This window comes from Bufo bufo, chromosome 5 (assembly GCF_905171765.1).
Source record: "Bufo bufo chromosome 5, aBufBuf1.1, whole genome shotgun sequence".
Classification (NCBI taxonomy): Eukaryota; Metazoa; Chordata; class Amphibia; order Anura; family Bufonidae; genus Bufo; species Bufo bufo.
In genome coordinates this window covers 111,619,699-111,646,445 of record NC_053393.1, presented here as the reverse complement: position 1 = coordinate 111,646,445, position 26,747 = coordinate 111,619,699, and the positions used below count along the sequence as shown (strand labels likewise).

At 37.8% G+C, this 26,747-nt stretch overlaps 1 protein-coding gene across 10 annotated transcripts in view; it reads right to left on the bottom strand.

The window, feature by feature from the left end:
* Positions 1-26,747, bottom strand: part of EYA1 (EYA transcriptional coactivator and phosphatase 1) — a 115,295-nt gene that overhangs the window by 8,725 nt on the left and 79,823 nt on the right. For all 10 annotated transcript variants that reach the window (XM_040432974.1, XM_040432982.1, XM_040432983.1 and 7 more), the window contains 4 exons: positions 3,555-3,613; positions 1,901-2,061; positions 1,120-1,234; positions 887-1,008 (listed from right to left, as the gene is read on the bottom strand). In XM_040432974.1, coding sequence (XP_040288908.1) covers positions 887-1,008; positions 1,120-1,234; positions 1,901-2,061; positions 3,555-3,613 — 457 coding nt within the window. The remainder of the gene's footprint in view (positions 1-886; positions 1,009-1,119; positions 1,235-1,900; positions 2,062-3,554; positions 3,614-26,747) is intronic.

The following is a 26,747-nucleotide window of genomic DNA, read 5'->3' as shown; positions in this document are numbered from 1 at the left end:
ATCTTGAACGTGTTAACACAGACATACTAATGCAGTTATTGCAGTAAAATATATTAGCTGTAACTGCACAGCATCTTGAAGTGATACAACGTGTTAATGAAATGTGCTGAAATGTCCAATTACAACAGATAGATGAATTGAACACAACATTGTTTTTAGAAAATAAAAAGGGGGCGATTACTGAGAGTTTTCAGCAGAATGTATGCTATTGATGCTGGAGGTGCTGACAATTAGGCTATGAACTGTTTTTTGTTTTTTTACAAAAAAAGGGCTGGCTGGCTGTACAGTTACTGGAAAAAAAAATGAAATTGTTGCAAGATTTTGTAATGCACAACTTGCCAGCAGCTGTATGAAACTATGAAACACTCTGAGTGACCAGCCCCTCCCTCTCTATGTTTATCCTGATAAAACCCTAAATCTACCTAATTATATCACTATACTCTTCCTATCATACCTAAATTGCTAGCTTGTTTCTGAAATTGCTATTTGGCAGACACAGCCAAAATGTATGGTTTTAGATTGCAAGCTAAGGACAAAATGGTGTCTTGCTTGTTCTGAGCAAAAGGACCTGTCAGAATCCTGCTCCGCTCCCTGATGGGCTGTCTGTTAACCTCTAAGCCAATCAGGGCAAGCCCACCTCTCCTCTCTCCCAGTGTCTTGTGATGATTCATCTTCTTCTTCCTTCCTGTTTTCCCTTCCAATTTTCACAGTAAAATGGCGCTGACATTGTTTTGCGTAATTTGTCTGAAACTAATTGCCAAAACTTTGGATTCACTTGGCAGACAAATTTTTTGTGAAATTCGTAATGAATGTGATTGGTTTATCATCAATTTGCTCATCTCTAATACAGTGTAAATTTATGCATAATACTTCATTCGGTACTCACCTATTTTAGTTGCACTATAGATATTTTCAATTGGAAAGGCTACTCCTAATCCATACAGCAAAACCTTTGCTAGTGCTGGTATAAGTTGAGTAGTTGTGACTAGTATATTTACACAATTAGTCCTGAAAGACAGCAGTTACAATATATATGAGTACTTAAATTTAAGAACAATGCGTTTTGTTTATATCAAAGTATATTAATCAACTGGTATTATGCATTTAGAAAAAAAATACCTGGAGTGAATTAATGTAAGGGCTTTCAGTGCAAGAGTTAACCATGAATCCGTCAGAGCTTCAATCTCGGCCCTTAGCTGTAACCAGGCTTCCCTCTTTGCTGGGCCAAGTAAACCTGATATAACACAAAGAATTTTATTTATGCAGTTTCGTTCCTTTGAATTTACTGTAACTTTGTCTAAAAGTTTATCTTAGCCTACAAGAAAAGAACAATTTAATAAGAACAAAAACTGTTTATCCTTTAATTGTTCTGGTGGGACAACCCCTCTCCATATGCAATAAGAGGGCGTATGGTTGTTGAAACCCACTTAATGCTGGGTCTGGTGAGTCACTGAATGTCGAGGTAACTCTCAAATTAAATGGTTGTCTTATGATGAGGCAACCCCTTCCATTTCTGTTCGTTCATGACAAAGTCATACGGTATCCATTAATTTTGCAAAAAAAGGTGGATCCTAGTATTTTGTAATGATTGAAATCAGGGGCGTAGCTATACCTCTTTGCATGGTAAAAAAAATCTACGTTAGTAAATGGGCTCAACACAATTTTGATCATAAATGTGTGCAAAGAGATAAAAATTTTCATATATTGTAAGCATAGCAGTAATGCAATTCAAAGTAATCCATGTTTCCAGTGTTTGCATGTGTCTTTTCGCTTGGAGCAAGGTGCTGTCACATATACTGTTTGTTTGCTTTTATATGTCAGCCATGATAGTATGTACCTGAATTTTAATACATATTATTTGGAGGTGCTGGTCTAATTTTATGTCTTACTTTGTTCTTACCTCCGACATTATTTTTATAGGTGTTGTAGATTTCTTTTACTCTTCTATAACGAAAAGCCAGTTTTCTCATCCAGTCTACACCACCACGGACCCCCGTTGCAAGGCAGAGGTTTGCACTGGTTGCTGCTGCTGGAAAGCCATCAGTTCCAAAGTTATATGTGCTATATTAGTAGAAAAAGGAACTAATTAAAAATAAGTTAGATAATCTCCATACAGTATTTTGTAGATTAAAAGGGTTGACCAGCCTAGGAGACAGTAGCCCCAGTGATCATAACCTTTGACCAATTCAAAAAAATACACCTGTATGCAGTCCCACTATTCCCATGTGGTTGCCCAATTACCAACTGTTTCTGGTCTTTGCTGGACCAGAAGTGTCTTGGTTCCGTGATCACTGTGGAAAATCACTGGCCTCAGAGGTTGCATGTGCATGAATAACACATAACTGCTAGTGACATGCTAGTGATGTGCTGTTCTAGCACATGTGACCACTGCAGCCAGTGATTGGCTGTAACCGCCATTTCAGGTCACTTCCCATAAGGTAGCATGGTAACAGTGTGGCCACAAACTTTTTTATTAAGAAATTTGAACAATACACTACAGAGTTACAATTATGAGCCAATGTTGCAATGATAAAAGAGGTCAGCGTTGAAGGAAATGGAAAATAAACATTATATATATATATATATATATATATATATACATTTTTCATGTATAGTAATGTCAAGTACAACATTGCTTCATAAACAAGGCCTTTATGGCCAAACAAATCTAGATTTTCAAGCATAAAGATAACTAACAGACAGGATAGGGGAGACAGACCAGTGACGTATGAGGAAAAAAGAGAATGATGTGGTGGGGGGAAGTCTCTCGCAGGGAAACAGGTTCAACAGGTGTGGAATGCTTAAATACCAGATCCATTCAACCATATATGACTGTTGACTAGGAGAGGCAAGAAGGTTAGCACTAGTAGTAATGGTGAGAAAGGCAAGCAGGAGATGTTGAGCACGAATATTCGAAAAGCAAATTTTTATCTCGAGAATTCACAAATATTTAGGATATAGTGCTATATATTCGTTATATCGAATATTTTTCATTTTTTCCATCTGAACACATGATTCCTCCCTGCTTCTTGATTGTGGGTCAATGAGTCATTGGCCCACAAGCAACTTAAGCAGGGAGAAATCATGACTTCATTTGGAAAAAAATGACGAATATTCTAAAAAACGAATATAAAGCATTATATTCAATATAGTGCTATATATTAATTTTTTTTAATATTCGGAATTTTTTTCCATCTGAAGTCATGATTCCTCCCTGTCTAAGTTGCTTGTGGGCCAATAACTCATTGGCCCACAAGCAAGAAGCAGGTAGGAATCATGTGTTCAGATGGAAAAAATATTCTATAGTGCTATATATTCGTTTTTGACCCACGCCTGTATTGATTGCGTAATATTCGCATATTTCAAGTAAAAAAAAAAATTATGTAGAATATAACGAATATTCGAATTTGCGAATATCAACGAATATTCTACAAAATATTTGCGAAATATCACAAATTCGAATATGACCCCTGTCGCTCATCAATATTCATTTTCACTAATTTTATTTTCATATTATAACCACAGCCGGACTTGAATTCATTCCAGAAACGTACCTCAAATCTTGTCCATTGTCATCTGATGATACATCATCTATATGAACTTGGTCACATTCCTAAAAGAAGACAGAAATCATGAGCTTTTACTGTGTCTGCCAATTAACACAAATGAGTACTCAATTAATATCTCCAACTTGAAATGTTATCCCAAGGCTCTTAAAGCCGTAGGTGGCAACCTTGTAAAATATCCACTTTACGTTTTAAGTGCCTTCAAAAAAGTTAGCTGTCATTACTTTTTACTGACCTCCAACTCATTCTCAATATTTACTAAGCTGCTAAGAACAATTAGTATATATACTTCATAGCAGTCTCTTTACTCTTTAAGGTACTTTAAATATTGTACTGTTTAAAGCTGACACAGCCAGTACTTAGTTTAACTGAAACCAGACATTTTCAGTAATGTAACATGCTACAAAAATTAAACCCGATGGAAACCGCCAATGAAATTATGACCTCTGATTGCTGTTGAGCCACACACTAACACAGCCTGGGGCCAATGTTACTGAACAGTGTACACCCAAAAAATCTGTTACTAGTTTTCCATTTATTTGAGACTTGTGAGTTTTATTTATTTTGCCTTGGTTAAATAGAAAAAAATAAGAGTGTTCAGGTTCTGAAAATAGGAAATCTGAAAGGAGTAGATCAGACCAAGTTTTTTTTTTTTAAGTTTAACGGTATCTGCTACTTGTACTTCTTACACAAAAGAGCCTTGTTACTAGCCTTTTTTTTTCTAAAATAGAAAGTAGTACATGAATTACAATGAGAGCAATTTGCTTGAAGAAATTCTCAATAATTTGTTCTAAGATTCACATGATTCAATAGAATCTCACAAGCGAGATCATTAAGGTGTTTATTTACAAGTCCTCAGCCAAATGCTTGTATTACAGAGCTCCTTACAGTGCACTACGAATTTAACTTCGGGGTCTTGCGATCCAATGCTATTGTGGAATGACTGACAATAAAACCTTATGTTGACATTCCACATTCAGGAAACCCAGGAATGCCTAGCATCCAGGCATACCAAGAGAGCCAACAATTGCAAATGACATATTGGATTCTCATATCTCACAATGGCTCACAGAAAGAAATCTAACATACTGAACAAAGTTTATTATGTTTTAATGCTTGTAGATTATATTTTGATTATTAAACTGTGTAAGAAACAAGCATATTTCCAGAAATTCTAATATGCAGGTTATGACGCAACATATGCTCCTTCATCCCACAGTTATACAGAACTGAACTTACATAAAATTATATGGTGATCTATTTCAAGGGTGTCCACATGTTTTAGCTATAATATATTTTAAAAAGGGGCAAGAGAGGAGTTATGCAACCAAAATTGATTACAGAATTGGTAAAAAATAAAATAAAAATCACCCGTTGAAAGTGCCACCACTGCAACATTTCAGTTTCACTACTCATTCCATTCCACACTGCACTGGAAGTGATGAGTTCCACATAACTGCTGCTGCCAATCACTGGCCTCCATAAGTCACATTTGACAGAATGGCACGTGGCCACTGAGCCATTACTATTTTATTTTTTTCCAAGACAGAGACATCATTCCTGTAAGGTTCATAGCAATTCCGCTCACTGATGAATTACAAACACTGAACCCAAGACAAAGGGCAGATTCCAGTTCCTTGAGAATTGTTCATTTTCAACTTCCAGCCATGACAGCAACACTTAGCTCATGCTTAACACACTGCTATTCCCTTATCCATCAATGCAAAATAAATATTTAACGTGCAGTTGATTGGCCTTCTGTGTACAATACCGCTCCCCCTATAACCTGGGTTTGACTTCTTTCCAGAAACAGTAAGTTCAGAATTTACTGTTTCCTAAAAGTAGCATAAAATGTGTACAAATATTAAATCAAAATGTGCACATAAAATACACAATTCAAATATTGTTCTGTAGATTTTACAAGCAGATATTTTGCATTACCAAAGCCTTCAGAATATTTGGCTTTTTTTTTCTTTGTAGATTTTTAGATAGGGGGAGGGAGATTGGAGTCAAAGAAAAACTCAAACCAGCTGTTCTGTAACAGAATTAAACAGTGACCCTCAACCTCACTTTTAAAACATCTATTTTCCAGCCACCCTTCTCTCAGCGAGCAGCAGGACCCAAGGAGGAAAAGACTTTGACCCTATAACCTTTTACTCCTCTCTTGAGGTCAACTGTTCTAGATAAGGGAAAAAAAGATTATGAGGCTTTGGATGAGAAATCTAAAAGAAAAATGTAAATAAAATATTGGCTGCAGTGCAGTCTTCTTACATGTAGTTAAATTACAAATGTTTAGAAATAGTTTAGCTCTGTTTTACTAAATCCCACTCTGGTTCATGTTTTATTCATAATGTATCTATCCAATAGCTATATGAATGTATACAAAGACATTAGATATTGTAGTAGGAAATAGGGTCAAACATGTCTATTTATGAGTTGATTGTGATAAGCAATCAGTGTGTCTAGGAACCATGCCAGCATCAAAAGTCAGTATAGTACAGTACAGTAGACTACTCAAGGTATCCTTGAATACAGACCAGAAGACTCACTTTATACTGCCCTTACACATGAGATAAAAATTGGTTAGAGTGGACGATTTTGGCCATTTCGGCCAACCAGGAGCGGATTGGCCTTAGACCTTACAGGGAAATTTCCAGGAGGCCGTCTGAGCCCTCCTCACGGCCATCCAGTGGACATTTTTGGGGATTCCCTGCCTTCCATCAATTTGGACCCGACTAAAAAATGGGGCCATTTTTTGTATTTTTTCCAGGGCCACTTTAAGTTCCCAGTCCCACCCTGCGGCCGACTATCATTTAAAAAACTAGCATGATGACCAATGGCAGACTTTTTTCTTTTAAAAATGTAATCCTAATCAGCCATGCTAGAATATTTTGGTCAAAACTGCATTCTTTTGACATGATCATCCGAATTCAGCCTATTATTTGCCATTGTGCTCAAGGACCAGGGAGTCACTCCCTGGTCTGATAGTTTAGTCTCACATGTTGCTAGTGGGATCATTCATACAAGTGATCCCATGGATGACTAATCAGCTGCAAATGTAAGGCCAGCTTTAGATCATCTCTGATTAGCATGGAGTACTTCAATACAGAGGTTGTTTGGAGGATGTTTAATGGGTACATCCAGTCCCATCAGATTTCTGTCATTAAATAATCTTAGGGGGACCAATAGTGACATAGTAGCATATTTTGCAAGGCTAAAAGAAACTTTTGTCCATCCAGTACAGCCTGTTATCCTGCTTTGTTCCAGAGGAAGGCAAAAAACCTCACGAGGTGGAAGCTAATTGTCCTAATTTTAGGGGATCAGGCAAGCAGAATAACTCTATGGATCAACTAACCTTCTCCATAAATCTAGTAACTATAACCTGTAATATTATTACACTCTAGAAATACATCCAGGCCCCTCTTGAACTCTTTTAGTGAGTTCACCATCACCACCTCCTCAGCCAGAGAGTTCCATAGTCGCACTGCTCTTACCATAAAGAATATCCCATGTTTGTGTAGAAACCTTCTTTCCTCTAGACCAGGGGTAGGCAACTTCCGGCACTTCAGCTGTTGTGAAGCTACAACTCCCAGCATGCATACTTCCTCTGTTCTTCTAAGAATTATTATAAAAATGAATGGAGCATGCTGAGAATTGTAGTTTCACAACAGCTGGAGTGCCGAACGATGCTGACCCCTGCTCTAGACGTAGAAGATGTTCCCTTGTCATGGTCACAGTACTTGGTATAAATAGATGATGGGAGAGATCTGTGTACTGACCCCTGGTATATTTATACATAGTTATTAGATCTCCCCTCGGTTGTCTTTTTCTAAACTAGAAATCTTCTGTTAAATTGGCTTTTCCAGTAACATAATCTCTTTAAAGGAACACTATGTGCATGATGTTGTGATGATAATACAGTGTATCTGTACTGCCTTGAATGTTAAATGAATTGTTTCATGGAATCAACCCCTGTCTATATGCCCTATTAGGAAATATGAACATCATAGAGGGGGCCCTCTACTTGGGATTCCATTCTATGAACTTGAGTAAAGAGTCAATCTTTACTAGAAGCCCCCATTATGGTGGACTCCAGCCATCCTTGTATTACATGGATGGCCATTCATATAAATGGAATCTTGTAAAACTACATTTCCCCTGCTGTGGATACTGCAAAGGAAATGCTTGGCTTATGACGGCTTCCTCCAGCACAATTAATTGTTTGCCAGGAGATCCAGGAACCTAATACAGTAAGATCAGCTGATCACGTACCTTTTTCTGAAAGGGTCTTCTTTAAGGAAAGAATAAACTACAATCATACTACAAATAATAATTCAGTCTAAATACTTCAACTTACAGTATTAATCCCTTCTACCCCGGGACAGTTTTCGCACTCCTGCCCAGGCCATTTTTTGCAAATCTGACATATGTCACTTTATGTGGTAATAACTTTGGAACACTTTTACTTATCCAACCAATTCTGAGATTGTTTTGTCATGAAACATTATACTTCATGATAGTCATAAATTTTAGTCAATATATTTCACCTTTATTTATGAAAACATCCCAAATTTACAAAACATTTAGAAAAATTGTCAATGTTCAAAATTTCTATTTCTCTGCTTTTAAAACAGAAAGTGATATCTCATAAAATATTTATTACTTAACATTCCCCATATGTCTACCTTATGTTGGCATCATTTTGTAAATGTGATTTTATTTTTTAGGAAGTTAGAAGGTTTAAATGACAAAAATACGTGGTCTCAAAAGGAAGGAAATGCTCAACCCCAAATGCAATTGTGCATTTATGCTCGGGGAGAAGATACCGCCCTTGTGGTCTGTTGCTAAGGGTGATCTCCAGCAAAAAATGCATACAGTGGAGGATTCCTGCAGCAGACCACAAGTGCCACAGAGACATCCTACACCAGATGGTAAAATGTGTGGATGTGGAATGATATATAGAATAAATAGTTACAAGAATAGGTGCTCTACTGTGGTGGATGCAAACAGTAACATCTGACTAAACCCTCACACTGATGTTAAAAATGAGACTTTAGTCAGTAAATCCTTATATTAACTAAATACCTGAGCCTGTGCACCACGCCAAGGTTTCTCAAGTGGCACGGGACCTAACGCTAACCCTACCTGTACCGTATGGGTAGTACCAGGAGCCAGAGGGCAAATTACAGAAGCTTAAGGTCCGACTCACAGCAAACAGCTACCAGTTCCCTCCAGTGTGACAAAACACACATACAATGGGAGGAGGGAGGAGGCTTAGAGTCCCACCCATGGCTGGCTGATATGTTGCAAGCCTCACAGGTGCACCTAAATGCTGCCTATGAATGGTTATCAAGGTGCACTTAGATTGGAGTTTATACACCCCCACATATAAATATATGATTTAAATGACAAAAATACGTGGTCTCTAAAGGCAGGAAATGCTCAACTCCAAATGTAGTTGTGCATTTATGCTCGGGGGAGCAGATACTGTGCTCGTGGTCTGTTGCTAAGTGTGATCCCCAGTAAAAAATGCATACAGTGGAGGATGCCCGCAGTAGACCACAAGTGCCACAGAGACATCCTACACCAGATGGTAAAATGTGTGGATGTGGAATGATATAGAAGGCTTAGAATTTTAGAAGCAATTCTTAAAATTTTTAAGAAAATTTCCAAAACCCACTTTTTAAGGACCAGTTCAGGTCTGAAGTCACTGGGGCTTACATAGTTGAAACCCCCCATAAATGACCCCATTGTAGAAACTACACCCTTCAAGTTACTCAAAACTAATTTTACAAACTTTGTTAACCCTTTAGGTGTTCCACAAGAATTAAAGGAAAATGGAGATGAAATTTCTAAATTTCACATTGAGGGTTAACAGCCAAACAAAACTCAAAACATATTACCCTGTTTCTGCGGTTTACAGAAACACCCCACTTGTGTTCGTAAACTTATGTAAGGGCACACGGCAGGGCGCAGAATAAAAGCGCCATATGGTGTTTGGAAGGCAGATTTTGCTGGACTAGTTTTTAGATGCCATGTCCCATTTGAAGCCCCCTAATGCACCCTTACAGTAGAAACTCCCAAAAAGTGACCCCATTTAGGAAACTAGGGGATAAGGTGCCAGTTTTATTTGTACTATTTTGGGGTACATATGATTTTTAATTGCTTTATATTACTTTTTTTATGAGGCAAGTAGTGATGAGTGGCAGGGGCGATATTTACAAATTCACAATATTTTGCGAATATTTTGAAGAATATTCGGCATATATTTGCGAATTCGCGAATTTGAGATTAAATGACTGATTGCGAAAATCGGCAATACATCAGTCGCGTAAAGCGATAAGTACTGGCGTGGGGTAGGCAACTTTTCTATTGGTTGCTAGGGATGTTGCTAAGCTATGACAAAGCCTTCTCATTGGCCCAAAAGCTAGAAGAAGGGATCACCTGATGTGTACTGTGTTAAAAAAAAAATAATAATAATATTCGTCATTACGTATATATAGCACTATATTCTAAATATTTGCGAATTCTCGAAGTGCAGATATTCAAAATAAAAATTTCCTTTTCGAATATTCGCGCTCAACACTAGAGGCAAGATGGCTGTTTTGGCACCGTTTTAATTTTTTACACCATTCATCTGTAAGGATAGAGCATGTGCTATTTTTATAGAGCAGGTTGTTACAGACGCAATGATATCAAATATGTCTACTTTCTTTGTTTATTTCAGTTTTACATAATAAAGCATTTTTGAAAAAAAATTAATGTTTTTGTGTCTCCATTTTCTGAATGTCATATTTTTTTATTTTTCTGCCGATTGTCTTGTAAAGGGGCAAATTTTTTGCAGAGAGAGTTGACGTTTTTATTGGTACCATTTTTGGGTACCTATGATTTTTTGATCATTCATTATTACACTTGATGGGGCAAGGTGACCCAAAAATTTGTTGTTTTGGCACAGTTTTTATTTTTATTTTTTTACAGCATTCACCTCAGGGGTTAGATCGTCATGGATGTGGTAATACCTAATATGTGTACTTTTTATTATTTATTTAAGTTTTACACAATAATAGCATTTTTGAAACCGAAAAAAGTATTAGTGTCTCCATAGTTGGAGAGCTATAGCTTTTTTATTTTTTGACCGATTGTCTTAGGTAGGGTCTCCTTTTTTGCGGGATGAGGTGACCGTTTCATTGGTACTATTTTGGGGACATACGCCTGTTTGATCGCTTGGTGTTGCAGTTTTTGTGATGTAAGGTGACAAAAAATGACTTTTTTGGCACTCTTAATTTTAATTTTTTTTACGGTGTTCAGCTGAGGGGTTAGATCATGTGATATTTTTATAGAACTGGCTGTTACAGATGCCGTGATACCTAATATGTATACTTTTTTTTATTTATTTCACTTTAACACAATAAAGCATTTTTGAAACAAAAAAATGATGTTTTAATGTCTCCATGTTCTGAGAGCTATATTTTATTTTATTTTTTTAAGCAATTTTCTTATGTAGGGGCTCATTTTTTGCAGGATGAGATGTCTGTATTATTGGTACCATTTTGTGGGACATACGCCTTTTTGATTACTTGGTGTTGCACTTTTTGTGATGTAAGGTCACAGAAATGGCCTTTTTTGACACGGTTTTTATTTAAATTTTTTTGGTGTTTATCGGACTGGGTGGGTCATATGATATATGGACATGGTGATGCCTAATATGTGTTTTTTTTTTCTTTCTATTTTTTATTATAAAATCAGCTCTGACCGTGGCATAGAAGGGGTTAATCCACCGCCATTGGCTTTTACAGCGATTCCGGAAGTTACAGCAGGGTCCTGGCTATCAGGGACTACCGGGCTTCTGCAGTGATCGTACGTCAAAATGCGGCAAGTCACTGGCCGCCATGAGGTACTATTGCGCCATATGTCGGGAAGGGGTAAAGGGAATCTGTCACCAGAATCCTCTCTATCACAATGTTTGTATATACACTGCGTGCAGAATTATTAGGCAAATGAGTATTTTGACCACATCATCCTCTTTATGCATGTTGTCTTACTCCAAGCTGTATAGGCTCGAAAGCCTACTACCAATTAAGCATATTAGGTGATGTGCATCTCTGTAATGAGAAGGGGTGTGGTCTAATGACATCAACACCCTATATTAGGTGTGCATAATTATTAGGCAACTTCCTTTCCTTTGGCAAAATGAGTCAAAAGAAGGACTTGACAGGCTCAGAAAAGTCAAAAATAGTGAGATATCTTGCAGAGGGATGCAGCACTCTTAAAATTGCAAAGCTTCTGAAGCGTGATCATCGAACAATCAAGCGTTTCATTCAAAATAGTCAACAGGGTCGCAAGAAGCGTGTGGAAAAACCAAGGCGCAAAATAACTGCCCATGAACTGAGAAAAGTCAAGCGTGCAGCTACCAAGATGCCACTTGCCACCAGTTTGGCCATATTTCAGAGCTGCAACATCACTGGAGTGCCCAAAAGCACAAGGTGTGCAATACTCAGAGACATGGCCAAGGTAAGAAAGGCCGAAAGACGACCACCACTGAACAAGACACACAAGCTGAAACGTCAAGACTGGGCCAAGAAATATCTCAAGACTGATTTTTCTAAGGTTTTATGGACTGATGAAATGAGAGTGAGTCTTGATGGGCCAGATGGATGGGCCCGTGGCTGGATTGGTAAAGGGCAGAGAGCTCCAGTCCGACTCAGACGCCAGCAAGGTGGAGGTGGAGTACTGGTTTGGGCTGGTATCATCAAAGATGAGCTTGTGGGGCCTTTTCGGGTTGAGGATGGAGTCAAGCTCAACTCCCAGTCCTACTGCCAGTTTCTGGAAGACACCTTCTTCAAGCAGTGGTACAGGAAGAAGTCTGCATCCTTCAAGAAAAACATGATTTTCATGCAGGACAATGCTCCATCACACGCGTCCAAGTACTCCACAGCGTGGCTGGCAAGAAAGGGTATAAAAGAGGAAAATCTAATGACATGGCCTCCTTGTTCACCTGATCTGAACCCCATTGAGAACCTGTGGTCCATCATCAAATGTGAGATTTACAAGGAGGGAAAACAGTACACCTCTCTGAACAGTGTCTGGGAGTCTGTGGTTGCTGCTGCACGCAATGTTGATGGTGAACAGATCAAAACACTGACAGAATCCATGGATGGCAGGCTTTTGAGTGTCCTTGCAAAGAAAGGTGGCTTATTGGTCACTGATTAGTTTTTGTTTTGTTTTTGAATGTCAGAAATGTATATTTGTGAATGTTGAGATGTTATATTGGTTTCACTGGTAAAAATAAATAATTGAAATGGGTATATATTTGTTTTTTGTTAAGTTGCCTAATAATTATGCACAGTAATAGTCACCTGCACACACAGATATCCCCCTAAAATAGCTAAAACTAAAAACAAACTAAAAACTACTTCCAAAAATATTCAGCTTTGATATTAATGAGTTTTTTGGGTTCATTGAGAACATGGTTGTTGTTCAATAATAAAATTAATCAAAAATACAACTTGCCTAATAATTCTGCACTCCCTGTACACATAGCTGTGGTTCACCTGATTAAAACACTGTGTTTATTTTGTTTGATTCATGGCTCCTTTCCCGAGTTATCATGCTTTTCATAATATGCACATTAAGCCTTTGATAAAATGAGGGCATAGTCATGGCTCTTGTTGCACCCAAGCTCAGCCCCTTTCTGTGACCTGATCCTCTGTCACTGCTTTGATTGACGGGGTAAGGCCTTATTTACATGTCAGTGTTTTGGTCAGTGATTTCCATCAGTGATTGTGACCCAAAACCAGGATCGGAGCCTCCACAGACAAAGTATTAAGGAAGGATCTGCACCTGTTCTGTGTTTTTGCTTTTGATGGAAATCGCTGACCGAACCCTGACTGTGTGAATGAGACCTAAGGTAGTGGTAAAGCAGCAGGTAGGGGCTGACCACAGAAAGGAGCGGAGCATGGGTGAGACAAGAACAATGGTGCAATGACACCCTCATTGCACCAAAGTCCTAATTTGCATATTAAGAAAAAGTATCATAGTTCAGGAACAGAACCTCAGATCATCAAAAGAAAAACAACGTTTTAATCAGGAGAACCAAGACAATGTGTCTATACAAACAGTTGGAGAGGGAGGTCGCTGGAGACTGATTCCCTTTAAGCATTTAGTTCTTTTATCCATTGTTAGGAATATGCCTCAGAATGAAAAATGGGCGTGTGCTATTTTCGTCCATTTGAGGCACATTAATTAAAACAAGAAAATATCCATGGCAAAACAGGAAGCCATAGAATAGATTTCAATAAAGATATTACAATTAGGTGCTGACTGCCGATATTTGTTTTCTGGCTCATCATTAACACTGTGACTGGTGTCAGCAGATATCATTCAGCCAGTTAAACATGCCCTCATTGTCACTGAAGATAACCGCACATATTTACCTTTAACTACTGCATGACCTCCTTATCTTTTCACTGATAATGGGGCTATTATGCAAATGTCCTTATTGGCTTCCTATTGTGAGAGTGTTTGCTCACAGCAAGATAGCAAAAAACCTAAAGAGCTCTGATTGCCATCAGCCTGCTATCTTCAATGAAAGGACACAGCTCATTTTCTATAATACCATTTATTTATATAGCTCCAACATATTCCGCATCAGAGGGTTCCTGTACATACAAAAACATACATTGCATGGCAGCAAAAAAGTCAACAATTAACACAAAAGGAATGAAGGCCCTGCTAGCAAGAGCCTACAATGCCACTGAGATTTCATTCAATGTTTAAGGAAATAGCTAGTGTTGAGCGACTCAAAGTATCCAAAGTGGACTTCTATTCGAATTCCAGGGAAAATTCGACTCGCCACAAAGCCAAATTTCTTCGTGCTTCGTGGTAATGAATTAATTCTCCCTGAAATGGTGGTAAAAGTAAAAAAAAAATCATACTTTTCCATTTGAGCACAAAGACACTGCTGCGGCCATCTTGCTCTAAGATCCCGCTCAAAATCTGGTGCACGGTAATGTATGACATCATCAAGCACTGCAAGAGATTTCGCACTGGATCTTCAAGCAAGATGGCTGTGGTGGCCTCTTTGCGCTTAAATGGATGAGGTAAGTACAATTAAATTTTTTTTTTAACTAATCAACCCCTGAAAGGCTTTAATATTCATCTTAGATGCCACAATCAGCAATGAATGCGGCATCTGTTAGGGGTTCAATGATGGGGGATGGTGGCTGCTCCCCATCATTGTACCAGCTGCTGACAAAGAAATTAGTTTCTTGATGAAGTAATTCATCATGAAGCAAATTTTTTGGGCTAATTCTGAGGAGCAGCCAAATGGAATTTTTAAGAACATCTCTAGAAATAACTGCAGGGGGCTAATCTTCACTTAATCATAGCATGTCATTGCTGACACATTCACAGCACATCAGTGGTGCATTGTCTGGCTATACATCAGGGAAATCTACCAATATATACACAACTGCGCCTATAGTTTTTAATGGTCAAATATATATCATTGCCCATAGGGTAAGGATTATATTAGACCAGCGGATGAGGCTGACAATTGTTAGAAAGGAAGCGTTCTTCCCAACTTTTGCTTGCTTGTCAGTTGCGGAGACCGCTACTACTACATGCAATGATATCCTCCACAGTATGGGGAGGAGCGATCGCTAATGCCATCGCTCGTCCGCATACAAAATAATTATTTGCCGGCAGCAGACCGTCATTACACAGCACAATCTGCTGCCGTCAAACGATTTTTCAACCTGCTTTTGCCTACAATTGCCCGATGAACAAGCGTTTGCTCATTCATCAGGTAATCGGTGGCACTTTTACACAGGCAGACTATGCTTGACTATATCTTGGTCTAATACTGCCTTTACTGCTCATGATGCCGATTAGATGCAGTTTGTTTGCGTGGATTCTCCTGCGGAAAAAACGCCGCATAATTCAGTACCAGCAAATTGTGTGAGATTACACAAATCTCATGGACAATTTGCATTTTTCTTCAGTGTATAAATTGACCTGCTGTGTGGATTTTGAAATCAGTATCATGTCAATTTTTTGTGCGATTCCACACCTTCTGTAGAGTGCTTTTACCCATAGGCTTCAATGTGGTTGATAACATGAATAGAAAATCCTCCAAAATTTGCAAGAAAAGACACATAAAACCACAGAAAATGCATCAAAACCGCTAAAAACAGTACAGATTTATATACATTTTTTGTGTGCAGTTTTGGTGCAGATTTCTTGAAAATTTTCTGCATACCAATCTGCACCAAGTGCAGGTACCCTTATAGCATTCATTTAGCTGCGATCCTGGAGTCACTCCTATATTGAACGGCATGGTCTTTTTACAATAACTCATCCAAAAGAAGATGCAATCTTTTTCATACTTATGTTGCATATATCTGGCCATTTGCTTAGCAGAACCACTTCAAGTGGTCCAAAGGAACATTAATACAGTGGACATAATCATTTGTAAAGTCACTGGATTTGGGAGAATTACTAATTAAAATGTGCCAGAATTCTGGAGCTTTGCACCACATTTATTGTGTTTTAGATACTTTTAGATACTTTTTGCAACCTGTACAACAAGAAGAGAGGCTTACTGAAAAGGGAGCATGGCTATGCCAACAAATAGGTATTGAAACCTATACTAGACAGTCTGTAAGACTGTAGATTTGGCATCAGCCACTGTGATATATCTAATTTAAGACTGCATATGCACCAAATTTGACCATATCAGCATACGAATTGGAAATGTAACAAATAACTAAAGGTGAGCGAATTTCCAATTCTTCTGAATCTCCAAAACAATGTGATTTGGGTACAAATCGATTCTACATGAATCAAAAGTCCTTTTTAGTGGCTAAGAGAGGGAGAGAGAAAGAATTAAAGAAATCATTTTGGGTCGAATTTAGATTCTAACAAATTGATTCACTCATGTCTACAAATAATATTTACATTTACCATAATATATTTACACCCCCGTATCCTAAGGGAATTAAGTAATGTCATAGCCAGACCGTTATTTTTGATATTTGCAGACTCTATACTGACAGGGAATGTCCCACAGGATTGGCCCATAGAAAATGTGGTGCCAATATTCAAAAAGGGTCCAAAAACAGAGCCTGGAAACTATAGGCCGGTAAGTTTAACATCTGTTGTGGGTAAACTGTTTGAAGGTTTTCTAAGAGATGCTATGTTAGAGCATATCAACAGAAATAAGCAAATAACGCCATATCAGCATGGCTTCATGAGGGATCGGTCATACCAAACTAATTTAATCAGTTTCTATGAGGAGGTAAGTTCTAGACTTGACAGCGGCGAATCAATGGATGTCGTATATCTGGACTTCTCCAGAGCATTTGACACTGTACGGCATAAAAGGTTAGTATATAAAATGAGAATGCTCAGACTGGGAGAAAACGTCTGTATGTGGCTAAGTAACTGGCTGAGGGATAGAAAACAGAGGGTGGTTATTAGTGGTACAGACTCAGATTGGGCAACTGTCACTAGTGGAGTAACTCAAGGGTCAGTATTGGGCCCTATTCTCTTCAATATATTTATTAATGTCCTTGTAGAAGGCTTTCATAGTAAAATATCAATTTTCGCAGATGACACTAAACTGTGTAAAGTAATTAACACTGAAGAGGACAGTATACTACTACAGAGGGATCTGGATAGACTGGAGGCTTGGGCAGAGAAGTGGCAGATGAGGTTTAACACTGACAAATGTAAAGTTATGCACATGGGAAGGAATAATGCAAGTCACCCGTACATACTAAATGGTAAAACACTCTGTAACACTGACATGGAAAAGGATCTAGGAATTTTAATAAACAGCAAACTAAGCTGCAAAAAACAGTGTCATGCAGCTGCTGCCAAGATCAATAAGATAATGGGTTGAATCAAAAGGGGCATAGATGCCCGTGATGAGAACATAGTCCTACCACTTTACAAATCATTAGTCAGACCACACATGGAGTACTGTGTACATTTCTGGGCTCCTGTGAACAAGGCAGACATAGCAGAGCTGGAGAGGGTCCAGAGGAGGGCAACTAAAGTAATAATTGGAATGGGGCAACTACAGTACCCTGAAAAATTATCAAAATTAGGGTTATTCACTAGTTGGACAGATTCATTACCCAAAAAGACGACTGAGGGGAGATCTAATTACTATGTATAAATATATCAGGGGTCAGTACAGAGATCTATCCCATCATCTATTTATCCCCAGGACTGTGACTGTGACGAGGGGATATCCTCTGCGTCTGGAGGAAAGAAGGTTTGTACACAAACATAGAAGAGGATTCTTTACGGTAAGAGCAGTGAGGCTATGGAACTCTCTGCCTGAGGAGGTGGTGATGGTGAGTACAATAAAGGAATTCAAGAGGGGACTGGATGTATTTCTGGAGTGTAATAATATTACAGGCTATAGCTACTAGAGAGGGGTCGTTGATCCAGGGAGTTATTCTGATTGCCTGATTAGAGTCGGGAAGGAATTTCTTATTCCACTAAAGTGAGGAAAATTGGCCTCTACCTCACAGCGTTTGTTTTTTTTTGCCTTCTTCTGGATCAACTTGCAGGATGACAGGCCGAACTGGATGGACAAATGTCTTTTTTCGGCCTTATGTACTATGTTACTATGTTACCAGTAATATATATTCATAGTGTATCAATCTATATCTATAATCAGTTTTAATTTGTTTGTGTGTATTTACACTTGCCAATGATTGATAGGATCATAATTAACACATTATAAAGATTATTGCTTATGATATGTGTAGATGGTAAGAGCAGAATGAATATTAATACCGGTTTAGATAAATGAGTATTTTTTATTCTAAAAATCTCCTTACCATTAAAAACAAATAATAAAATAAGAAAATGGTCTTCAGTTAAAAACTAAAAATAAAGAAGCAGGAAAAGCCTCTGCACATAGACTGGTTGGCTAGTTATCTGACCAGTTGGAGTTGCCCAATTACTTTGCTGCATATGGAGAATATAATGGCCTCTAGCTTTGATAATAAAGTTCAGCTTAAATACATCTAGCTCACCGTTGGCACTCTTTTGATAAATGGCTACAAAGTTTTTTATGTTGAAGTCTTTATTTTATTAGTTTAGAGTGGGTTTAGGGTGTGATTATGAATGTTGACCTAGAGAGGTACGAATTCCAACAATAATTGTGTGTTAAGGTGAAAATAAAACACCATTTATGATGTAAAAACAAGTTTTGTGAAAGGTCTTAACAGCGTTACAATCCTCTAAGTATGATTATTATGGCAAAAAATAACACACTTCCACATTTACTCAGTATTCCCAGTTTATCGTGAGAAAACTAACACCGTCCTGAAGCTTAATTGTTTCAATGCCTTATTCTGAAGCGTAAAGCAGAAAGAAAATTCCCCCTAGAAGCTGCAATTTGCGTTTTCTTTTTACATCAGCAAGTCCATTGAGACTGGCTGGAAACGGGCCAGCATACAGGAAATGATCAGTGCATTCTCTGTTCTCTTCATATCTGTCATTAGACAATTACTTCAACTCCTTCCTTGTCTGCGTTGAATAATAAAGATCCCTGGCCGTGTCTGTGAGAACCTGCGTTACATTAAGATGTTCAAACTTCTGTTTTAAAATGTATGTATAAATATTCTTGACCTTAACAATATTATTTTACTATACATATGTGCAATGGATGATTAAATATCTAGACTATGTATTATCCACAGCGCAGGTTTGGTCAACATAGTGGTAGCACTGTTGTCTTACAGCAAATGGGGTCCGGGGACTTGGATATGGGATTTGAGAAACAATGTCCAAGGGCTACCCTTGTGATCAGCGGGTCTAGATCAACCATTATCGTTCAGCCGAACATTTCGACTGTAGAGAAAATTACCTATTGGCTCTCGGTCTGATTCATAGAGGGGATCCTCAAAGGGGTTCTTCGGGAATTAAGAAAATGTAAATATTTAAATATTATTGTATAATAAATATATTCACAAATACCTTTCTTTAGTTATAATGGCTGGTTTTGTCTGGGGAGCAATCATCAGGAGAAACAAAATGGCCGCTGTCCCATTAGTTCACACAAAACCTGTCCTAATCACATATGAGGACAAGTTACTTCACAACACTGAGGTAAAGAGCTGCCTCATCCTCCTCTCTGCTCTGCTTGTCAGGGGTTATGATCCTGAATATAGGTGAATCTCTGTAGGAATGGAGATCATGAGGGGACATGAAGTACAGAGAGGAGGATAAGGTGTGGCTAATGAGCAGTAGCACTTTTTTACAGTCTCCATTACCAAAGCCCCACATTACCAGAGTCTGTCATGTCTGTCCTCTCTGTACTTCATGTCTCCTCATTAACTAAATTCCCCAGAGATTCAGCTAAAGTTCTTATCATCTATATTCAGGATCATAATCCCTGACAAGCAGAGCACAGAGGAGGATGGCAGATCTTTACCTCAGTGTTGTGAAGTAACTTGTCCTCATATGTGATTAGGACAGGTTTTGTGTGAACTAATAGGACGGCGGCCATTTTGTTTCTCCTGATGATTGCTCCCCAGACAAAACGAGCCATTATAAATAATATAAGGTATTTGAGAATATATTAATAATAAAGTAATATTTAAGTATTTTCATTTTCTTAATTCCCAGAGAACCCCTTTAAGAGGGGATGCCTTTCTGATATCGGCATGATCTCACACAGCATATGGATAGGAGTTGTCTTCATAAGACACCCCCTATAAATTGTTAGCTCCATTATGGACAGGACTGGTAAATCTATTCTCTACACAATACAGTAAAATGCTTTGGCGCCACATGAAGAGCACTTAATAGCAAGTTACATTGCCTTGTAGGGTTGATCTTGTTGATTAAAATGATACCTGACTTGTGAAAATCTGTTGGGGTGTTCCAGAGAAAAAAAAGATGTTTATTGTTTATGCAAATTAGAGTTTCAGTGCACCAAGGGCCAGGCTTCAGCACCTCTATGTACCTCAGCTCCTCAGCTTTACAGTGCTGGCTACATCTCTCTGTGCCTCATTTGCATAAATAATATTTTTTCTTAGGAGCGTCATAACCGATTTCAGCTGGATCAACTCTACCAGGCAGTATGCCTTTTTTAATGGGGTTGATCCTGCTGACAGATTTTTAAAACCAAAAACAATGTTGATGATAACATCTCTAATATCAAAAAAGTTATTGTTTTGTATGAAATTAATTGTGTTTTTGGTAGCTCGTGTAAGCAATAACCAAATAAATAATAATAAATAAATAAATGCTGGGCTAAAACAAAAAAAAAAATATTGCAATATGTATGTCACATAATTCTAAATGTAAAATAAAATTGTATAAGACAGGAGAGCAACCTGTATTCGAGGTGAATTTTTAAATGCTTTAAAATTGAACAGCTAATCTGGATTATGGTTTTCTGTTCAAGTCAATTAAATCCTTTGATTAGGAATGAGTGTCTTTAGCCCATCATTACTTTGCCTAAGAATCAGAATGAATGCATGTGAATAAGAGGTGTCTTTAGTTCACAGGATTTCAGCACTAACAGTTGGCAGAGCCTGTCACACCTTGCTTGAATATACTTTGTGACCCCTTCATTTTCTCTACTTTCCCACCACAATTACTGAGGAAAGAAAGGTACAGATTACCTGTGGATCCAACACAGGATACAGAGAACAAAGACATATTTAAATAGTCAGCATTTTGTTTGACAATCCATGAAGGAACCAATAGGGAACAAGTTTAAAATTCAGCTTGGGCCACAAAAAAGGCTCTAAATCTTTTATAACAATGGCTCCAAAATTTCAATGTTTATAAATTCTTGCACATTTATCATGTTGATTCCTTGTCCTTTACCACCTCAAGTGAATCACATCACATAATACATTAGAATCAGTTATATAAAGTATTGAACAGACGTAAAAATATTTCTATACATATAATCTTAAGGAAATTTGCTTTATCTCGTTATGAAAAGCTATGGCATTGTGTAAACTAGGGTTGACTTCAGACCAGAAATAATATTTTAATATTAATATTTTACAATAATAATTTCCGTCATTCTGCTTTGTTAGAAGAGCAGAACAATGAAAAAAAAAAAGAATGTCAGGTTCGACAAAATAGTCCTGTATGCGATTGAGGCTCCAAATGCCTGACTCAGGTGTGAACATAGCTTTTAAAAAATGATAAATTGCACACAAACCACTCTATAATGGCATGTTATATCCTGGGCATAATACCACTTTATACTGTAGGCAGTACCACCTACAATATGTGCAGAGCGGGATAATTTCATGTGTGAAACTAGCTTAAGCCAATCAATAGCTGGTATAAAGTTAGACTGCTCAACCAGCCTGAACTGGACAACTTGTCTAAGTTTACACCATCTATAGAATTCATAAAAATAATTTCTAAATGTTTTTGTCAGCATGTCACTGCCATTTATCCAGTGAAAATATACTGTAGAAATTAATAACATGCTCAGTTTATAAGGGCTTTTGGTGATATTTTACCAGTGATGATATCCTTGTCTTAATTTTGAGAAGATCAGCTTTGAACAAGGATTTTTGTTTTTGTACATGTACGGCGCAGATGTCCGCGACTTAAGGACCAGCACCATACATGTACGGTTTTGTGATCGGGCGGGTGCAGGAGATGCGCCTGCCCGATCCGCGGCAGGGTCCGGCAGTCACTGATAGCCGGACCCCTGCTGCATGCGCCGGCATCGGTGAAATCACCAATGCCGGCACATTAACCCTTGATGTGCCACGGTCAGTGTAATAGCAAGCGATCAAAATGTCATATGCACCCCAAAAAAGTGCCAAATCAAACCGTCATCTCATCCCGCAAGAATTATATCCTACCTAAAACAATCTGCCCAAAAACTGAAAAAACTATGGCTCTCAGACTATGGAGACACTAAAACATGATTTTCTTTTGTTTAAAAAATGATATCATTGTGTAAAACTTACATAAATAAAAAAGTTGACATATTAGGTATCGCCGCATCCGTAATAACCTACTCTATAAAAATATCACATGACCTAACCCCTCAGGTGAACACTGCAAAGAAAATTAAATAACAACGGTGTCAACAAAAAGCCATTTTTTGTCACCTTACATCACAAAAAGTGTAATAGCATGTGATCAAAAAGTCATATGCACCCTATAATAGTACCAATCAAACCGTCATCTCCTCCCGAAAAAAATTAGCACCTACACAACACAGTTATAAAAAATATATAAAACTGCGGCTTTCAGAATGTGGAGACACAATATTTTTGTTTCAAAAATGCTTTGTTATGTAAAAATGAAACAAACAACCAAAAAAAGTAATATTTGGTATTTTCGCATTCGTAACAACCTGCTCTATAAAAATACCACGTGATCTAACCTGTCAGATGAATGTTGTAAATAACAAAAAATAAAAACGTTGCAAAAAGTGTAATATAGAGCAACCAAAAATCATATGTACTTTAAAATGGTACCAACAAAACTGCCACCTTATCCAGTAGTTTCCAAAATGGGGTCACATTTTTGGAGTTTCTACTCTAGGGGTGCATCAGGGGGTTTTCAAATGTGACATGGCAGCTTAAAATTATCCTAGTGAAATCTACCTTCTAAAAACCATATGGAGTTCCTTTCGTTCTGCGCAATGCCGTGTGCCCGTACAGCAGTTTACGACCATATACGGGGTGTTTCTGTAAACTAAAGAATCAGGGCCATAACTATTGAGTTTTGTTTGGCTGTCAACCCTTGCTTTTTAACTGGAAAAAATGGATTAAAATGGAAAATCTGCCAAAAAAGTGAAATTCTGAAATTTCATCTCTATTTTCCATTAATTCTTGTGGAACACCTAAAGGGTTAACAAAGTTTGTAAAATCAGTTTTGAATACCTTGAGGGGTGTAGTTTCTAAAATGGGGTCATTTTTGTGTGGTTTCTATTATGTAAGCCTCACAAAGTGACTTCAGACCTGAACTGGTCCTTAAAAAGTAGGTTTTGGAAATTTTGTGAACAATTTCAAGATTTGCTTCTAAACTTCTAAGCCTTTTAACTTCCCCCAAAAATTAAATGGTATTAAAAAAATGATATAAACATGTAGTAGACATATGGGAAATGTAAAGTAATAACTATTTTTGGAGGTATTACTATCTATTATAAAAGTAGAGAAATTGAAATTTGGAAGTTTGCTAATTTTTCCAAATGTTTTGTAAATTTGGAATTTTTTTAATAAATAAAAACATACTTTTTTGACTCAATGTTATCACTGTCATAAAGTACAATATGTGACGAGAAAATAATCTCAGAATGGCCTGGATAAGTAAAAGTTTAAAGTTATCCCCACATAAATTGACACATGTCACATTTGCTAAAAATGGCCTGATACTTAAGGTGAAAAATGGCAGGGTCCTGATGGGGTTAAACCCCAAACATAATACAATAATGCTAAATAAAAAATGCCTAATATCAGCTGCTGTGTGGAAAGGTTACTGTAGAATATCTATTTAAAAACAGGGAAACAGATATATATATATATATATATACACTCACCTAAAGAATTATTAGGAACACCATACTAATACGGTGTTGGACCCCCTTTTCTCTTCAGAACTGCCTTAATTCTACGTGGCATTGATTCAACAAGGTGCTGATAGCATTCTTTCGAAATGTTGCCCCATATTGATAGGATAGCATCTTGCAGTTGATGGAGATTTGAGGGATGCACATCCAGGGCACGAAGCTCCCATTCCACCACATCCCAAAGATGCTCTATTGGGTTGAGATTTGGTGACTGTGGGGGCCATTTTAGTACAGTGAACTCATTGTCATGTTCAAGAAACCAATTTGAAATGATTCGAGCTTTGTGACATGGTGCATTATCCTGCTGGAAGTAGCCATCAGAGGATGGATACATGTTCTCATTCTGTTTACGCCAAATTCGGACTCCATTTGAATGTCTCAACAGAAATCGAGACTCATCAGACCAGGCAACATTTTTCCAGTCTTCAACAGTCCAATTTTGGTGAGCTTGTGCAAATTGTATCCTCTTTTTCCTATTTGTAGTGGAGATGAGTGGTACCCGGTGGGGTCTTCTGCTGTTGTAGCCCATCCGCCTCAAGGTTGTGCGTGTTGTGGCTTCACAAATGCTTTGCTGCATACCTCGGTTGTAACGAGTGGTTATTTCAGTCAACGTTGCTCTTCTATCAGCTTGAATCAGTCGGCCCATTCTCATCTGACCTCTAGCATCCACAAGGCATTTTTGCCCACAGGACTGCCGCATAATGGATTTTTTTCCCTTTTCACACCATTCTTTGTAAACCCTAGAAATGGTTGTGCGTGAAAATCCCAGTAACTGAGCAGATTGTGAAATACTCAGACCGGCTCGTCTGGCACCAACAACCATGCCTCGCTCAAAATTGCTTAAATCACCTTTCTTTCCCATTATGACATTCAGTTGGATTGTCTTGACCAGGACCACACCCCTAAATGCATTGAAGCAACTGCCATGTGATTGGTTGACTAGATAATTGCATTCATGAGAAATAGAACAGGTGTTCCTAATAATTCTTTAGGTGAGTGTATACATATATATATATATATATATATATATATATATATATATATATATAAAAAAAATTTTTTATATATACTTTCTTTTTATAGTCAAAAGCCTGTATTATCAGACAAGTAGAATGACTGAAGAAAATCTTATGGGATTTTATTGTCCCTCCAACATCAAACAATGAAAAAACTTTTCAAAGACTCCACACAAGTCCTTTCAAAGTGTAAAAATCTTCATTTCAACAGGTTGCAGCGCAGGGTGTGGTGTCTAATTGTTATGTCAGCACCTCATCTTTGCTTTTTTGTTCTTATCTTATCTCTTCACTTAACCTCCTGCCAGGGGGTTGTTAAAATACTTTGCTAGTTCACAGAAACATTGAACAAACGATTCTGAGTAGAGGCAAACTATTTTAGATTGTCTTTTTCTTTAGAGTTTAAGGCAAAATTCTTTAAAAAATAAAGAAATTCTGAGAAACCATATATAGAATGCAACTACATGCCAAAACACCCACAATTCATAAAATACACGAAAGCATTAATAAAAGCAGAAAATTGAAATGTGAAAAAGGGACATGGCAAGAAAATAGTAAAGAGCGTAAACAAATATCGAGACAAGACATTGTTTGATAGATAGTAGAAAAAATTGCTGCACACAGCTGGTTCAATTTGCCATTAATCAGTAAAGTTTATTATTCACAACTTATTTCATGTTGCATACATGATCCAGTGGATGCCCATATATCAGAGTCACATTATATAAGTACCGAACGTTTCGGCCTATATCGACCTTCCTTAGCGGTATATGATCTGGCAGTGTCGGCGGGCGGGTGACTCTGATATATGGGCATCTGTTGGATCATGTATGCAACATGAAATAAGTTGTGAATAATAAACTTTACTGATTAATGGCAAATTGAACCAGCTGTGTGCAGCAATTTTTTCTACTACGGATTACGACTAACAAGTCTTTTGCGAGCACCAGCGACAGCGGTGTGCGGTACTTCATTCTGTGATTATTGTTTGATAGATAAACCTAAACCCTGTACATCAGAACCACTATTGTACTATGAATATGCACTAAACTATCTGCAGTATTAAAGCCGTAGTCTCCTAACAGACTTTGATGTCATATTGGTACGATATTCATTCAATGATCGAAGAAGCTCTGACTTCTGTGACCATTGAGGCTACCTAAAATGAATTGGCAACTGCCTTATGCCACTTTGGATTTCAACAACCTGCTCTGATTGTTTAGGAGGCCACATGGTCGACCATTGACTATAATAGCCTAGATATCACTTAGTTCCAGAGATCAACAATGTTTACACTGGCACTAGTTTATCCACCCTCTTTCACATGCCTGGGACTCTAGTGCTAGCAACATAAGTTAGCATGTCGTGCATTTGCTCAAGTTCACAATATGTATTTGGAAGGGTGATGATGCCAACAAGCTCAAGCATTCCATCTCCATGGGACATTCATTAGCTAATGGACCACCTCTTCATGTTTCTATTATTTTGCCCTGGAATGATTCGCCAATCTGGACTGTGGCGTGTTCATTATCATACAGAGCAAAGGTTGTGCCAAAAATGACAAATTATACTTTATTTTGC